Genomic DNA, 18,804 nt, shown 5'->3' with positions numbered 1-18,804 from the left:
GTTTAATGAACACTTGATGAATGCTGCACGCATCTCCAGTTTCCACAGAGTTCATAGGTGAAGGAGAGATGACATCTCCCATTAGAATGCACTGGCCTCTCCTAGTGCACATTCCATTGCACAACTGTACTACAGCTATCTAGCCCGCTGCTGGAGCAGAGGCTGCTTTCCGCACGGAAGGGCTGTCATGTGGATGGATATGGGGCCGGATGGAGTGCATTACTGCAGGTAGGGAGTGCAGTGGAGAGTGGGAGTGTGCAGTGGAGAGTGGGAGTGTGCAGTGGAGAGTGGGAGTGTGCAGTGGAGAGTGGGAGTGTGCAGCAGAGAGTGAAACAGGTAGAGCCAGTGGTATGTTCAGAGAGGAGATACCACATAGCTTTCCCAGGTAAACTGGGAAGTGGACATGACGGTGCATTTGACAGTTAGCCACCCTGCCGCTGCTAGCTCTGTGATTACTGTTATTGGCGACAGTCAAACACTTTTCAAGTCAAACCAAAGAGTTCTTCAAGCCCTTTCACTCTTGACACTCTGTACTTAACGTTGAGGGATAGACAGACAGACGCTCAGAGACATGCCAATGGCAGACCTGACAGTCGTCTGGATGCAGTCACATTTCCAAAGTTTTTCCTCAGTGTCTAGAAAATAACGGAGGCTTATTTATATGTGGTATGAAAGGTTGTAGAGGGGAATGTAATTTTTCAAACAAACCTGACAATCTGCAAGTCAGGTGATGTGTAAACACCATCTGAACCTAAAAGAGGACATTGTGACCGTCCTAAACGGCACAGTATTCCCTATTTAAAGTAGCGCACTAAATAGGGAAAATGGTGCCATTTGGGACGCACCCTGTGGCTAAGCTGTAAAGGCAGAGCAGAGAATAATGAAGACTCATCCTTTAACCAGGGGAGACACAAACAAGCACACAAAGACTTTGCCTTTCCTTTTAATTGAAGGAGGACCATACAAAGGGCGTAAAATGCCATGGAAAGGGATTCAAATATCAATGGTTACAGTTAACCATAATTAGGGTCCATCTAAGCTGTCATAAAGATATTTTCATCTTGAAAAGGGACCAATGAATCATAACTGACGTCTGTATCCCAATCAGCGTTCAAACACCTCTTCATAAAGTGCCATCTACTAAAGGAGAGGTTTTAAATGCCGTGTGAAATGAAATACAGAAAGGATTCAGACTGACAGTACTGTAGCTTTGGGCTTTGAGATTCAAGAGTGAGAGATTCAGCCTAAATAGAAGCCAATAACATACTGTAGTCTATCTATGTGGTGACAATAACATGTGGCACATCGCATGTACAGTAGTGATGTTCAGTGGTGAATTGGACCTGGACCGGTTGGAGCGAGTGGTCGCATCTGCACGTCGCTCCAACGGGTAGTATAACTTTTTCATTATATTTCATTATATCACAACGGTTTGATTTGTCTTATCTTAGCAATTTCTTCTCAGCTAGCTACATAGCCGTCTTTGTATCAAAGATAATTGCGTAATTATCGTATTTCGCCGTCCTAACGTAGTCTTCACTAGCCAGCTAGCTAACGTCCACTGATTAGCTGCACTGGAGAAACTGTTACACTCAACTGAACGACTTGATTAGTTTAGTGTTAGCTAGCTACATAGCTGTCTTTGCTGTCTTCGTATCATCGTATCATCGTATCCAAGATAATTGTGTTGTTTAGGTTTAGAGTGTGTAGTCTTAGAGTGATTATCTTAATTTACCGAGGTTAGCTAGCCAGCTATTTGTCGTCCTTAACGTAGGTGACTCTGCTAGCTAGCCAACAGCTAGCCAACGTCTTCTGTATAGAACTCAACTACCCGGTCGCATTCACAGGTTGTATCACATTTTCACTTCATTTTCATTACAGTACAACGGTTTGATTTGTTTGATCGTAGCTAGCTACTTAGCTAGCTACATAGCCGTCTTTGTATCAAAGATAATTGTGTAGTCTAGAGCGATTTTCTAGGTTCGCTAGCCATCTATTGTCGTTCTTTTAACGCAACGTAACGTAAACAACACTGCTAGCTAGCCTGCTAGCCCCCGAATAGCAACACTGCAGAAACTATTACACTCAACGGAACGACTTGATTAGTGTAGTGTCAACAACGCAGCCACTGCCAGCTAGCCTACTTCAGCAGTACTGTATCATTTTAATCATTTTAGTCAATAAGATTCTTGCTACGTAGCTTAACTTTCTGAACATTCGAGACGTGTAGTCCACTTGTCATTCCAATCTCCTTTGCATTAGCGTAGCCTCTTCTGTAGCCTGTCAACTATGTGTCGGTTTATCCCTGTTCTCTCCTCTCTGCACAGACCATACAAACGCTCCTCACCGCGTGGCCGCGGCCACCCTACTTTGGTGGTCCCAGCGCGCACGACCCACGTGGAGTTCCAGGTCTCCGGTAGCCTCTGGAACTGCCAATCTGCGGTCAACAAGGCAGAGTTCATCTCAGCCTATGCCTCCCTCCAGTCCCTCGACTTCTTGGCCCTGACGGAAACATGGATCACCACAGACAACACTGCTACTCCTACTGCTCTCTCTTCGTCCGCCCACGTGTTCTCGCACACCCCGAGAGCGTCTGGTCAGCGGGGTGGTGGCACCGGGATCCTCATCTCTCCCAAGTGGTCATTCTCTCTTTCTCCCCTTACCCATCTGTCTATCGCCTCCTTTGAATTCCATGCTGTCACAGTTACTAGCCCTTTCAAGCTTAACATCCTTATCATTTATCGCCCTCCAGGTTCCCTCGGAGAGTTCATCAATGAGCTTGATGCCTTGATAAGCTCCTTTCCTGAGGACGGCTCACCTCTCACAGTTCTGGGCGACTTTAACCTCCCCACGTCTACCTTTGACTCTTTCCTCTCTGCCTCCTTCTTTCCACTCCTCTCCTCTTTTGACCTCACCCTCTCACCTTCCCCCTACTCACAAGGCAGGCAATACGCTCGACCTCATCTTTACTAGATGCTGTTCTTCCACTAACCTCATTGCAACTCCCCTCCAAGTCTCCGACCACTGCCTTGTATCCTTTTCCCTCTCGCTCTCATCCAACACCTCCCACACTGCCCCTACTCGGATGGTATCGCGCCGTCCCAACCTTCGCTCTCTCTCCCCCGCTACTCTCTCCTCTTCCATCCTATCATCTCTTCCCTCCGCTCAAACCTTCTCCCACCTATCTCCTGATTCTGCCTCCTCAACCCTCCTCTCCTCCCTCTCTGCATCCCTTGACTCTCTATGTCCCCTATCCTCCAGGCCGGCTCGGTCCTCCCCTCCCGCTCCGTGGCTCGATGACTCATTGCGAGCTCACAGAACAGGGCTCCGGGCAGCCGAGCGGAAATGGAGGAAAACTCGCCTCCCTGCGGACCTGGCATCCTTTCACTCCCTCCTCTCTACATTTTCCTCCTCTGTCTCTGCTGCTAAAGCCACTTTCTACCACGCTAAATTCCAAGCTGCTGCCTCTAACCCTAGGAAGCTCTTTGCCACCTTCTCCTCTCTCCTGAATCCTCCGCCCCCTCCCCCCTCCTCCCTCTCTGCAGATGACTTCGTCAACCATTTTGAAAAGAAGGTCGACGACATCCGATCCTCGTTTGCTAAGTCAAACGACACTGCTGGTTCTGCTCACACTGCCCTACCCTGTGCTCTGACCTCTTTCTCCCTCTCTCTCCAGATGAAATCTCGCGTCTTGTGACGGCCGGCCGCCCAACAACCTGCCCGCTTGACCCTATCCCCTCCTCTCTTCTCCAGACCATTTCCGGAGACCTTCTCCCTTACCTCACCTCGCTCATCAACTCATCCCTGACCGTTGGCTACGTCCCTTCCGTCTTCAAGAGAGCGAGAGTTGCACCCCTTCTGAAAAAACCTACACTCGATCCCTCCGATGTCAACAATTACAGACCAGTATCCCTTCTTTCTTTTCTCTCCAAAACTCTTGAACGTGCTGTCCTTGGCCAGCTCTCCCGCTATCTCTCTCTGAATGACCTTCTTGATCCAAATCAGTCAGGTTTCAAGACTAGTCATTCAACTGAGACTGCTCTCCTCTGTATCACGGAGGCGCTCCGCACTGCTAAAGCTAACTCTCTCTCCTCTGCTCTCATCCTTCTAGATCTATCGGCTGCCTTCGATACTGTGAACCATCAGATCCTCCTCTCCACCCTCTCCGAGTTGGGCATCTCCGGCGCGGCCCACGCTTGGATTGCGTCCTACCTGACAGGTCGCTCCTACCAGGTGGCGTGGCGAGAATCTGTCTCCTCACCACGCGCTCTCACCACTGGTGTCCCCCAGGGCTCTGTTCTTGGCCCTCTCCTATTCTCGCTATACACCAAGTCACTTGGCTCTGTCATAACCTCACATGGTCTCTCTTATCATTGCTATGCAGACGACACACAATTAATCTTCTCCTTTCCCCCTTCTGATGACCAGGTGGCGAATCGCATCTCTGCATGTCTGGCAGACATATCAGTGTGGATGACGGATCACCACCTCAAGCTGAACCTCGGCAAGACGGAGCTGCTCTTCCTCCCGGGGAAGGACTGCCCGTTCCATGATCTCGCCATCACGGTTGACAACTCCATTGTGTCCTCCTCCCAGAGCGCCAAGAACCTTGGCGTGATCCTGGACAACACCCTGTCGTTCTCAACTAACATCAAGGCGGTGGCCCGTTCCTGTAGGTTCATGCTCTACAACATCCGCAGAGTACGACCCTGCCTCACACAGGAAGCGGCGCAGGTCCTAATCCAGGCACTTGTCATCTCCCGTCTGGATTACTGCAACTCGCTGTTGGCTGGGCTCCCTGCCTGTGCCATTAAACCCCTTCAACTCATCCAGAACGCCGCAGCCCGTCTGGTGTTCAACCTTCCCAAGTTCTCTCACGTCACCCCGCTCCTCCGTTCTCTCCACTGGCTTCCAGTTGAAGCTCGCATCCGCCACAAGACCATGGTGCTTGCCTACGGAGCTGTGAGGGGAACGGCACCTCAGTACCTCCAGGCTCTGATCAGGCCCTACACCCAAACAAGGGCACTGCGTTCATCCACCTCTGGCCTGCTCGCCTCCCTACCACTGAGGAAGTACAGCTCCCGCTCAGCCCAGTCAAAACTGTTCGCTGCCCTGGCCCCCCAATGGTGGAACAAACTCCCTCACGACGCCAGGACAGCGGAGTCAATCACCACCTTCCGGAGACACCTGAAACCCCACCTCTTTAAGGAATACCTAGGATAGGTTAAGTAATCCCTCTCACCCCACCCCCCCCCTAAGTTTTAGATGCACTATTGTTAAGTGACTGTCCCACTGGATGTCATAAGGTGAATGCACCAATTTGTAAGTCGCTCTGGATAAGAGCGTCTGCTAAATGACTTAAATGTAAATGTAAATGTAAACCTATAGAACCGATTAATCTAACTCTTCCCAGGCAATTTTTCCCATACTAACGTGCTGATTGAGAGACTGATCATTTCTGATAAATCTGTGGCTAATGAAGACAGTTAGACAGTTAGCAGTTAGCAGTTAGAGTGTTGGGATAGTAACCGAAAGGTCGCTGGTTCGAACATCCGAGCCGACAAGGTGAACCCAGGACCATCGTCTGTTTGGGCTAATAGAGAAGACTAATTCACTTTTGGGAAAATGCCCCCCTGGTTAAAGATACAGTTAAGAATGTCACCATATGAACTAAACATATGAGATACAGCTAGGGCAGTGGCGGTCATAACATTTTGTAAGATGGTTGTTGTCATGCAAAAGCCTGCTTATAAGTGCCAGTCTCACGGTAATTGACAGTTAATCAACATAAACACGTTTAGCATCTCCAGGCCTCCATGCATACTGGCTGCATACAAGCCCCTTAGGCACGCCTTTGGAACATCCACATTTAAAAAGGTCTAAATATACACCATCACAATAAATTATTTATTTTAGGAAGGTTACGATTTGAAGAAATTATATTTCAGAAGAACAGAATATGAGTTTGCCTACTGTATGTTATCTGGCTATGTGCCATGCCATAGGCTGTAGGCTCGTTCATTTAGTAGACAAGATATGCTTATAACTCCCGTGCCATTATTTTATATTATATGATTTTATAGTCAGATCAATATAATTGAATTTAGCTGAATAAAATAGAAAGGACATTTTAACCATTCTGGAGTGAGAGCGCATATGAAGTGGCTATGTTGAGTGTAAAAGTGATTATTTGAAGCAGGTCCTATATCCTAGATTTAGTTATTTGGCAACTTTAGTTACTGATACAAACCTTAGAATTTCTTAGAAATCAAAACACATATGGGCTGCATGATGCGACTATAGCCTATTGATGATTTGAGAAGGTCAGACTATTGTCTTTACTAAAATGTCAAATTAGTTTTAATTTAGAATGGCCCATTATCCATTATCAAATTGGTAGGAACTTAAGCAGGGGAAAAAAGACATGTCATCGGTATACACTGGAATAGCGAATGGAGGCAGCTTTCCAGACTGCTTGTTTTAAATCATGCCGGGTAGGCTACTCTGGTTTGATTGCAGAGCATGTGCTTAATATGAACAGCTGAGAAATAAACATAGTAAACATACTCTGCTTCTACACGGGACTACATATAGAAATGTCTGGGCTGATCAGAACCCTTATTTCACTCCACGCATCAACCACTCCACTATAATTTGAGAATTTCAATAACCATTTCTCTACAGCTGGCCATGCTTTCCACATGGCTACCCCTACCCCAGTCAACTGACCGACACCCTCCACAGCAACCCGCCAAAGCCCCCACCATTTCTCCTTTACCCAAATCCAGATAGCTGATGTTCTGAAAGAGCTGCAGAATCTGGACCCCTACAAATCAACCGGGCTAGACAATCTGGACCCTCTCTTTCTATAATTATCTGCCGAAACTAGCCTGTTCAACCTCTCTTTCGTATCGTCTGAGATTCCCAAAGATTGGAAAGCGGTCATCACCCTCTTCAAAGGGGGTGACACTCTAGACCCAAACTGCTACAGACCTATATCTATCCTACCCTTTCTTTCTAAGGTCTTCGAAAGCCAAGTTAACAAACAGATTACTGACCATTTCGAAACCCACCATACCTTCTCCGCTATGCAATCTGGTTTCAGAGCTGGTCATGGGTGCACCTCAGCCACACTCAAGGTTCTAAACGACATCATAACCGCCATCATTAAGAGACATTACTGTGCAGCCGTATTCATCAACCTGGCCAAAGCTTTCGACTCTGTCAATCACAAAATTATTATTGGCAGACTCGACAGCCTTGGTTTCTCAAATTATTGCCTCGCCGGGTTTACCACCTACTTCTCTGATCGATTTGACACACTGCACTCTGAGGGCCTGTTGTCCGGACCTCTGACAGTCTCTATGGGTGTGCCACAGGGTTAAATTCTCGGGCCGACTCTCTTTTCTGTATACATCAATGATGTTGCTCTTGCTGCTGGTGATTCTCTGATCCACCTCTACGCAGACGACACCATCCTGTATACTTCTGGCCCCTCCTTGGACACTGTGTCAACTAACCTCCAGACGAGCTTCAATGCCATACAACTCTCCTTCCGTGGCCTCCGACTGCTCTTAAACACAAGTAAAACTAAATGCATGCTATTCAATCGATCAATGCCCGCACCTGCTCGCCCGTCCAGCATCACTACTCTGGACGGCTCTGACTTAGAATACGTGGACAACTACAAATACCTGGGTGTCTGGTTTGACTGTAAACTCTCCTTCCAGACTCACATTAAGCATCTCCAATGCAAAATGAATTAATTAATTAAATCTAGAATCGGCTTCCTATATCGCAACAAAGTATCCTTCACTCATGCTGCCAAACATACACTCGTAAAACTGACCATCCTACCGATCCTCGACTTCGGAGATGTCATCTATAAAATATCCTCCAACATTCTACTCAACAAACCGGATGCAGTCTATCACAGTGCCAACCGTTTTGTCACCAAAGCCCCATACACCACCCACCATTGCGACCTGTACGCTCTCGTTGGTTGGCCCTCGCTTCATACTCGTCGCCAAACCCACTGGCTACAGGTTATCTACAAGTCTCTGCTTGGTAAAGCCCCCGCCTTATCTCAGCTCACTGGTCACCATAGCAGCACCCACTCGTACGTAGCACGCGCTCCAGCAGGTATATCTCACTGGTCACCCCCAAAGTCAATTCCTCCTTTGGTCGTCTTTCCTTCCAGTTCTCTGCTGTCGATGACTGGAACGAATTGCAAAAATCTCTGAAGCTGGAGACTCACATCTCCCTCACTAGCTTTAAGCACCAGCGGTCAGAGCAGCTTACAGATCACTGCACCTGTACATAGCCCATCTGTAAACAGCCCATCTATCTACATACCTCATCCCCATACTGGTATTTATTTATTTTGCTCCTTGCACCCCAGTATCTCTTACTGCACATTCATCTTCTGCCGATCTACCATTCCAGTGTTTAATTGCTATATTGTAATTAATTCGCCACCATGGCCTATTTATTTCCTTAACTTACCTCATTTGCACTCACTGTATATAGACTTTTTGTTTTATTTTGTTCTAATGTATTAGTGACTGTATGTTTTGTTTATTCCATGTGTAACTCTGTGTTTTTGTATGTGTCGAATTGCTACGCTTTATCTTGGCCAGGTCACAGTTGCAAATGAGAACTTGTTCTCAACTAGCCTACCTGGTTAAATAAAGGTGAAATAAAAAATATAAAAAAAGGAGCATGCAGCCTCTTGCTGCGCAACAGGTGATATTCCGCCCAAACTCTGTATGCAATGGGCTCTCTAACCCTGTTCCTGCAGCTACCCAGTGCTTCATTTGAGTGAAATCTGTTCCGAGAAAATCGATAGTAACATGTTTTTACAACAAAGCATATTTAACTATGACAGCCCCTCTCTCTATGCGCTCGAGAAAGGAATGAACGAGAGAGACGAGGAGATGGAAATGTAGAGTGGTGATATATTCTGTAGCTAAAGGTAATGTGTCAGCCTATTAATTATGAAAATAAATAATAAATCCCTATTATTAGGCTATTCAAAATAATATACAAACTCACTATAATTGTAGGCTAACTCTGTAAGCTGCCCTGCACAATCAATGAACCACCAGCATCGCCTAGGCCTATATGTTCTCTCCCAGACTCGTGGATAGAAAGGTTGGAGCATAGCATAAGGAAACCAGTCCATCCAGTATGCTTAATAATGCAGACCACACTCAAAGGTGATTACTTGAATTTGTTTAATTTTAAAGTTTAGGTTAGACCAATTATGTACCAAAGACATCTTAAATCAGTTGCTTTTTACTCCCTTCACTGAACAGCGCAAACTGGCGCTAACCAGAATAGAAAGAGGAGTGGGATGCCCCCCGTGCACAACTGAGCAAGAGGACAAGTACATTTGTAATGAGTATGATGGGAGACAGAGTGCTGGTTTCAAGCGCAGCAGGTGTTTATTTGTAAAGGACCACAGGAGGAGGCAGGTAGCTGGGTCCAGGGGCAGGCAGAAGGTCATACACAGGGACTCCAAAAAGGTAACAGTACAGGCAGGGAAAAGGCTAATAAGGTTTTCCGGGAGATCAGGCAAGAGGCTGATGACAGGAAATCTGATAGGCAAAATTACTGGCAGGGAATAGGCAAAAAAAGTTGTTAGTTAGGATGGCCAAAAACTACAATACACAATATGGAAATAAACAGAGCTCCGACTAGAATGTGTACCAAAACAAACAATACCTCACAATGATGGGGTGCAAAGAACTGAACTAAATAGTGTGTGTAAATGACATACATGTGTGTGAACAGGTGATCAGAATTCAGGTGATTGGGATCTGGAGAGTGAGCTGCAAAACACCAGTCTCAACGTCAACAGTGAAGAGGCGACTCCAGGATGCTGGCCTTCTAGGCAGAGTCGCCTCTTCACTCTTCACTCTTCACTGACATTGAGACTGGTGTTTTGCGGGTACTATTTAATGAAGCTGCCAGTTGAGGACTTGTGAGGCATCTGTTTCTCAAACTAGACACTCTAATGTACTTGTCCTCTTGCTCAGGTGTGCACCGGAGCCACCCACTCCTCTTTCTATTCTGGTATCAATGAGCCTTTTAAAATTATAAACTTGGATTAGCTAACACAACATGCCATTGGAAAACAGGAGTGATGGTTGCTGATAATGGGCCTCTGTACGCCTATGTAGATATTATAAAACAAAAGCTGCCATTTCCAGCTACAATAGTCATTTACAACATTAACAATGTGTACAGTGTATTTCTGATCAATTTTATGTTATTTTAATGGACAAAAAATAGCGTAAAAAACAAACAAAAACAAGGACATTTCAAGGGCCTCCTGGGTGGTGCAGTGGTCTAGGGCACTGCAGTGCCATCAGAGACTCTGGGTTCGCGTCCAAGCTCTGTTGCAGCCAGCCACAACCGGGAAGTCCGTGAGGCGACGCACAATTAGCCTAGCGTCGTCCGGGTTAGGGAGGTTGTTTGGCCGGGAGGGATATCCTTGTCTCATCACGAACCAGCGACTCCTGTGGCGGGCCAGGCGTACTACACGCTAACCAGGTCACCAGGTGCATGGTGTTTCCTCCAACACATTGGTGCGGCTGGCTTCCGGGTTGGATGTGCGCTAGGTTAAAGAAGCATTGCGGCTTGGTTGTGTTTCGGAGGATGCATGGCTTTTGACCTTCGTCTCTCCCGAGCCCGTACGGGAGTTGTAGTGATAACTACTAACAATTGGATACCACAAAAAACACACAAGGATATTTCTAAGTGACACCAAACTTTTGAATGGTAGCAAAGAATTGTAAAAACCTGCTTTCGCTTTGTCTTTATGGTAGACGGATGAGGGAATAAAATGTATTTAAGCAATTTTAGAATAAGGCTGTAACGTAACAGCATGTGGATTGGTGTGTTGAATTAATCATCACCTTAGAAAGCACTGGCCATTTAGCTGTTTTCGGCTTTGAAACAACATCCACAATGACCATGTTTTCCACTCAACTTCTTTCTTCAAATAGATCGTGCACCGTGAGTTGAGTTTTAAAATCACGATACGGTTTTGATGTGATTTTCCATTGCATTTGCATTGCTGTCAGAGTAGGTACAAGGACAACAGAGCCCTGAGTACCAGGCCATTAGCAACCTGACGGTCGTTAGCGAGTTGCATACTACCAAGGCTTGTCCAGTGTGCATAAGAGGAGATTACCGTGACTCAACGGTCATGTAGAATGTTACTGTCATGACTCAAGACTGATGGTGTGGCGGTAATACGGTCACTGCAACAGCCCTAGATACAGCAAATGTTTACTGTAGATGATCAATTAGTTCCATCCAAATCCACAACGAATTAACCTCTTGAGGTTGCCGATAGAGCCAAAAGTGCATGAATGTCGCAAGAAACACGGACATGAAATGTTTCAGCCACTTTTTCAAATCCCTGATTTAGTAAGAGTGTAAGAAAAGGCAGAGGGGATGGAGATAGAGCATGAGAACAGAGAGAGAAAGAGGAACAGAGAGAGACCGAGAGCTATGGTTTAGACCTGATTGACAGAGAAATACCTCGAGGTCTGTGACCACTGCTGTCTTTCTGTTTCATACACACACACGCAAAATGCATGACAGTCCAGACACACATTTATTTTCTTAGACCCAACCCCATCCTCCAAGGAAAGACCATTTTAAAGCCCAACAAAAAAACAAATGGAGGACAGAAACCATGTGCCTGAGTTGTGGTATCCATTAAATACAACATAAAAGACTGAAATTGTTATCTTAAAAAGACATCCAGCATTTCCTGTGACATCCAGCATATAGACAAACCATTCAACCCCCCTACAAAGCCCCTAGGGCTGGGAATTGCCAGGCACCTCACAATACAATATTATCACAATACTTAGGTACCAATACAATATATATTGCAATTATCACAATTCTATATGTATTGTGATTATATACTGTGATTTTATTGCGATTCGTTGTTCCAAACATATTGCTCACTATATGTCTGCCTCAAAGAGACAAGAGAGAGCCATGACAAAACTAGTTTTGATCAGTCATGGAAATAAAAGTGCTGAAAACAAATTGGTTCCCTATCAAAACGATACGATAAGATATATCGTCAAAAAATATATAAAGATATGTAATTGCATTGACTTTTTCCCCCCCATCACTACTGTCCGTTCTCTTCAGTCACCCAGTAGTCTCTCTCATTCACTCCCTCTTTCTCTCTTTCATGATCCATCCATTGGCATTGCTGTGAAACCTTGTAAATCTCCTTGGAAAGGAGATATCGTTCAGGAGAAAAAAAATGCTCTTCACAACTTGTCTGAGCTGCTGCGCTGTTGATCCTGGTCTAAACAGTTCTCATGCTGCAAACTTCAGATGGAAATTCCACTCATTCCCATTCCGACATTCCGATCCTCTCTGACAGCATTCCACAGTTACACTGACGATGTTGCAAACCCTCTTAATTGAACCCTGGTGGTCACATGATTAGCATAACCTCTCAGAACCAACCAAATATGCGTGTCAGTCAGTGTAGTTGTCTGTCCGTGAGACTCCCACAGAACTAACACAAGCTCATTGTTGACATGAGAGTGGATGAACGATGGTTGAAACAAGCACACATCCCCAAGTACATTACAAGTCACACAACTTTAAAGGACATTCAAAGAGGAGTGTGATCTCACTGGAGTCTGTGTAGAGTTCAGAATGAGAGGTGAAACTCTATAGCAGTGTGTGTGTGTGCACATGGGCCTCACGACAGCTGAGCCGTACCAATTAGGCCTCATTACACAGTTCTTATAAAGTGCCTAATTGTACATGATTTATTCTACATGATTGTCTGCCATTACTGAAATATGTTGACTAATTCCTCATGGCAGTGTTATTTCTCGGCAGTCCAAATTCCTCTTTTTATGGTAAGTGCTCTAGATGAGGCGTAAGAAGTATGGGAGGCTGGCTGGTAGAGGTACACACTGCATGCATTAGCAGCCCCTGACACAGAACATGCCCAGAAAAAGCTCCCTCCACAGTCCCTACAAGCGCTGAGATGTGTACTACGGCTCGACTTGTCATTTTCCCCTGCTGTTCGGGTTAACTTTACATGCGTTCCAAATGGCACCATTGTTTCCCTACTTAGTACACTACTTTTGACCAGGGCCCATGTCTCTGGTTAAAAATAGTGCGCTACATAGGGAACATGGTGCCATTTGGGTCGCATCCCTTTCCACCAGGTCAGTCAGATGGTTAAGAATCCCCATGGCCTGGAGGAGTAGTAAGGCTACAGCAGAGATGTACGGAGGCCTCCAGATCTGCCACAGTCATGTAGAATTTCCATTGCGTGAAAATCCCATTTTGGCACAGAGCTGAAACCCTAGAGGGGAGTGTTGCACTGAGCGTCTCTGTATACACAGGCTGTAGCACACGCAGGGTTAAGACAACGCTGGGCCAGTCCACTCCTGTAAACACATGTTGGTGGTAGAGTGCTGGGGGATGAGGAGCTGGAGGGGTTCTGGGGTCAGCAAGCCCACTGTAAAAGGCCAGCCAGGGGGAATTGGGCTGGAGGGGTAAAACATGAGGGAAATGTACGGTACTCTGAGGAGGGTGGAGGTGTAAACTCAGGGCAGGTTATATTGGGCTTTGTTTGATGACAAGGAGTCCGGGACTGACTGTACTTGATCCCCCCCAACATTCAAAAAAAGGACCGTGTTACGAGCCTGTGCACCTTAAGTAAGCTGCTCACTCTGAGACTCAGCCCAAATTGCAACTCATTTCCTATTTAGAGCACTATTTCTGACCAGGCTCTAAAGTTTTGGTTTAAATCTAAATAAATAAATAAAAACAGCCTAATGCCCGATCTCATAATTTAATTACGCTGAAAAACGGCACTTACTATAGAATTTAAACATTTTTACCTCTTGAAATGGGAAACGTGTTTGTTATCAAGGTGAATATGCGCTCTTTATGATAGGATGTTAAAATTAGTTGAAATCTAAAGTTTAGTTTTTTTACTCACCATCACAATTTAAATTATATCACTGCCAAAGTTTTTGCTTGGTGGCGAAGAAATGTTCTCCATTGATCAATACGTAAAGAGTAATTTATGGAAGCGAATTAGGAACCACTTTGGCCAACCCATAGACTAGATGTCATAGCCATACATTTCTGGAATATTGTCAGGCATTACATGCATTTGAGCAAAGATGCAAATGTATGTACTACACACAATACCCAATAATGTCAAAGTGGAATTATGTTTATACACATTTTTACAAATAAATTAAACATGTAGAGCTGTGCTCTACAGTAATCAATTGTACTCTACTTGTACTCTACTGCTTCTTAAAACTGAAGAAGGGCCCATGCACTCTTGATCTTAAATTCGGTGTTTAACGTGTCATGGTCTCAATTCACTGGATCTTGGGACCAATGCCCTGGTATAAATCTTGGTCTTTGTTCCTGGATATTCCCTTTGGTTTAAAAACCATAGGCCACCCAATTTGAAGAAGACAATTCTCTCTGATCATTGGCTGATCACTCCCAGCCCATAGGAATCCCTACCCAGTTAACTACTTTTAAATGGTGGAAGCCCTCAATGGCAATCTCTATGAATGAACTTTGACTCCAAGTGTCAAGTGTTATTTTAAAGATAGATTTTAAAGATAGGTAAAGTGATAATAAAGTGATAATTGAATCTAATAACAAATGAATTAGAAGTAATTGAATCAATCAGTACGTTTAAGATTCATGCAATCAACATTAGTGCTGAGCGATTAATTAAGCAACATTTGTTTTTGTTTTGTTTTTGGTTATTAAACAACTAATTGACCTATATCTGTTCAATTACTTGAATTAATTTTACTTATTTCTTTGTGTAAGCCCAACGCACCATTTCTCTAGACACTAGAGAGAACTCAAATAATTCACGAGAGAAATCAAGTCAAGAACTATGTGGGACGCTGAGCTGAAGGGAGTTGTAGTTTTCATCAAGTAAATATTCAACCTAGTTCAGCACAGCAAAGTGGTAGTTAACTACAATGGCCATAATCCATTGCACCTGTTTTTACCGGCTAAGACAGAGAAGGATTTACTTTTATGCAGGGTATGTTAGGTTAGATACACACAGACCGCATAGACCCGAATGAGAGAGGAATGTACACAACACAACGGCGAGAGAGATAGAGACAGTTTGTGAAGGTATGCCTTATCTACTTTGAAGAACTAGTCAAATGATTTTCAGACAGCTCTGCAGCATACTTTAGCACGCTAATCTAACTAAATAGAATGACAAAAAAAAGTACAGTATGAGGAGCACAGAGATAACGTTAGATGGGTCTGTCTGGCTGGCTGCTACTGCCTGAGCAGAGATGAGATGATGACTTTAAAAGGAATGAAAAATAATAAAGTAATAAAATCTAAGTAATATTATTTTTCCATAGTAATTTCCTATTGTTCTATTCTAAATTTAATTTAAAGATTTTGAAAATCTGAAAATAAATCATGTTTTTACTATTTTGTTAATTTAGTATGCAAATACATTTTCCAAAAATCTGTAATAGGTTAATCAAAATGATCACTACTGTGCATGGTTCTCCCTTTTTATGCTACCATGCAACGTTTTTATTCGATTACAGGTATGCTAACTGTCTGAATACAAAGTTGTACAGAGATGACAAATAACCAGTTATAAGGACACTCCTGAATTACAATTAAAGTGTGGTGTGCTTTCTGGCGCCTCGTGACTGCAGGTAGTGGTGAAGAGTAGCTAGCTAGCTACTAGCCCAGTGGCTAGTACAGAACTCTGACGTCATCTGACTGAGTCCTACTGCGAAGCCACTGACGGCGTGGATGGCGAGACACGGTGATGAAAACGTGCTGCCTGTCTCCTCCTGGCTCTCCCCTTGACCACCTCCTCCCTATGGTGACCTCACTCAAGCCATGAACGTTCTCAACCTTCTGTCTCTTATCCGTAGATCTACTCATGATGATTAATGATGTTGTTTTTAAATTGCTTGTTTTTTTGTGTTTTTTTTGTCGAGATGGAACCTGCAAGTTTTGTTGAACGGTGTGTACCATGTGTATCCTGTACATACGACAAATAAAACTGTAAAACTATCACAGCCAAACCCCAACAAACCCCATAGAAACACAAACACAGTACACTCACCATTGTGAGAGGAATCTGTCTTGCTATCAGCCACCTTCCTCAGCTCTGAGATAATGGCGTCTCCAGGAACACGAGGGCCCTCCACATACTTGGGCTTCCTGATTGGACCTGCAGTCAGAGCACAGCGAGAGAGAGTTCTTGCTGGATTAACTTTTTCCAGGTGGGGTTTGAGAGATGATGAGTGTCCTAGCGGGACAGGCTCAGGAGAAACAGCGAAAGAGAGAGGGAGAGAATAGCTCCCTGTGCTGATAGCTGCTCTGCTCTGTCTGACAGCCCTGAGAGAGAAAGATCCGCCTGCAGAGACACCCAGCAGTAACACACACAACGGCCAGTTCAGGGGAATGCATATGAGTATCTCAGTCTGACTGTGAGTGAGTGAGTGAGTGAGTGAGTGAGTGAGTGAGTGAGTGAGTGAGTGAGTGAGTGAGTGAGTGAGTGAATGAGTGAGTGAGTTAGTTAAGACAGACAGACAGACAGACAGACAGACAGACAGACAGACAGACAGACAGACAGACAGACAGACAGACAGACAGACAGACAGACAGACAGACAGACAGACAGACAGACAGACAGACAGACAGACAGTCAGTGAGTGAGTGAGTGAGTGAGTGAGTGAGTGAGTGAGTGAGTGAGTGAGTGAGTGAGTGAGTGAGTGAGTGAGTGAGTGAGTGAGTGAGTGAGTGAGTGAGTGAGTGAGTGAGCGAGCGAGCACATACCAGTAGGGTACTGCTATGCGCTTGTATGTGGTGTGCCTCTGAGGTAAGTTAAGGGTGCTACTTTGGCGTGGTTTAAAAAATCAGGTGTTGTTTCTAGGACAGGAGCTAAGGATCTTCATGAGGGTTTCTGTTCTGTCCCCTTGGTGAGGATGACTGAGATTAGTGTGCATTTCCTCGCTGACTGACAGGAATAGAAGCAGCAAATCCCAGTGCTGAGCAGAATACTGTGTGCATCCCGAATGGAACCCTATTCCCTACATAGGGCACTACTTTTGAGCCCACAGGGCCCTGGTCAGTACCCAGTACAGGGTGACATTTGGGATCCAGCACTATTCCCTGGCTGTTGTTATGATCCCAAACGCTGACGCACTGGCACCGCCGGAAGCATCAATCTCTAGCAACTTTAGTGTGTGTGTGTGCGTGCATGCCTGTGTGTGTCCCCACTCATACCTCTGCTCCGGGGGCACAGTGCAGGGCCATGCCACTCAAAAAGGTTTGTCTGCTATTCTATTCTCCCTGAAACAACAGAGCTATCAAAGGACATCTTTGAACAACTATCCTTTCACACACAGACTGCCTCTCACAGCCATGAAAAGACAGCATGATGAGCCATGAGAGATGTTTACACATTGTAAGTACAAAATGTATGCCTAAGAGCATCCATACATTCATCACAGCTAATATAGTACAGGCCTACACACCCAAAATGTAATGCATCATTTAATGCAGTAACAATACCTAAGTATCACTACAAAACCAAGACAGCAATCCTGGTTGGTAAATAAATAAAAACATCTGTGGGAGCAATCAATCTGACCAAAAAGCAGTGGGGGAAAAACATCAAATACCAGGAAGTAAATGGACATTTCAAATCCATAAGAACAGTATGCCTTCCTTCCCTCTCCGCTTTCTCTCACATTGACCTACTGTAACCCAATCTAGTTCTCCTCTAGTATTCTCTAATCAGATGACTGCATGTGTAACCCCAGCCATAACAAAAAGATTAGATGGGGAGAGAGAGATTGTCTTTTGTCATTACCGCATCATCCACCCCCCCAACCCCACCCCCTCTGTGTGTGTGTGTTGTGTTGTGCATGTGTGTGCATGCTAGCTCTCCCTCCCTCTGACTCAGGTTGAACATTGGGCTGGCCAGCACTGTGCTATGCTGCTGTGAAACCATCCCGCATCCCCCAGGTGTGATCTTGTCCTCAGATACGGTTCCAGCCAGCAGCCAGCCATGTTAATGGCACAGGAACCAACCACCAGTCACCACCACGCAGATTTAGCTTGATTCATACTGCCACCTATGGATTTAGGACTTGAAATGCATAGAGCGTAGCCAGGGCTACAAGGTAGTGATGCGCGGGTGATGACTTACAACCGGTAGTCCCCGCGGTTATACACTATATATACAAAAGTATGTAGACACCTGTTGCTGACTGGTGTATCAAATCGAGCACACAGCCATGCAATCTCCAAAGACAAACATTGGCAGTAGAATGGCCTTACTGAAGAGCTCAGTGACTTTCAACATGGCACTGTCGTAGGATGCCACCTTTCCAACAAGTCAATTCATCAGATTTCTGCTCTGGTCAAAAGTAAGTGATGTTATTGCGAAGTTGAAATGCCTCGGAGGAACAATGGCTCATCCGCGAAGTGGTAGGCCAGACAAGCTCACAGAAAGGGACCGCCGAGTGCTGAAGCGTGTAAAAGTCGTGTCCTGGCCTCCCGAGTGGTGTAGCGGTCCCACTGCATCGCAGTGCTAGAGGCGTCACTACAGACCCGGGTTTGATCCCAGGCTGTGTCACAGACTGCCGTGACTGGGTGATGCGGCACATGATGCGGCACACAATTGGCCCAGCATTGTCCGGGTTAGGGGAGGGTTTGGCCGGCAGGGATGTCCTTGTCCCATCACGCATTAGCCTA

At 45.3% G+C, this 18,804-nt stretch overlaps 1 protein-coding gene across 6 annotated transcripts in view; it reads right to left on the bottom strand.

The window, feature by feature from the left end:
- The window catches only part of LOC124043823 (protein TANC1-like), a 299,125-nt gene that overhangs the window by 146,501 nt on the left and 133,820 nt on the right, over positions 1-18,804 (bottom strand). For all 6 annotated transcript variants that reach the window (XM_046362829.1, XM_046362833.1, XM_046362832.1 and 3 more), the window contains one exon: positions 16,163-16,270. In XM_046362829.1, the coding sequence (XP_046218785.1) occupies positions 16,163-16,270 (108 nt within the window). The remainder of the gene's footprint in view (positions 1-16,162; positions 16,271-18,804) is intronic.

This window comes from Oncorhynchus gorbuscha, linkage group LG09 (genome assembly GCF_021184085.1).
Source record: "Oncorhynchus gorbuscha isolate QuinsamMale2020 ecotype Even-year linkage group LG09, OgorEven_v1.0, whole genome shotgun sequence".
NCBI classification, from domain to species: domain Eukaryota; kingdom Metazoa; phylum Chordata; class Actinopteri; order Salmoniformes; family Salmonidae; genus Oncorhynchus; species Oncorhynchus gorbuscha.
The sequence above is the reverse complement of the archived record's forward strand: the minus strand, read 5'-3'. Positions and strand labels throughout refer to the sequence as shown.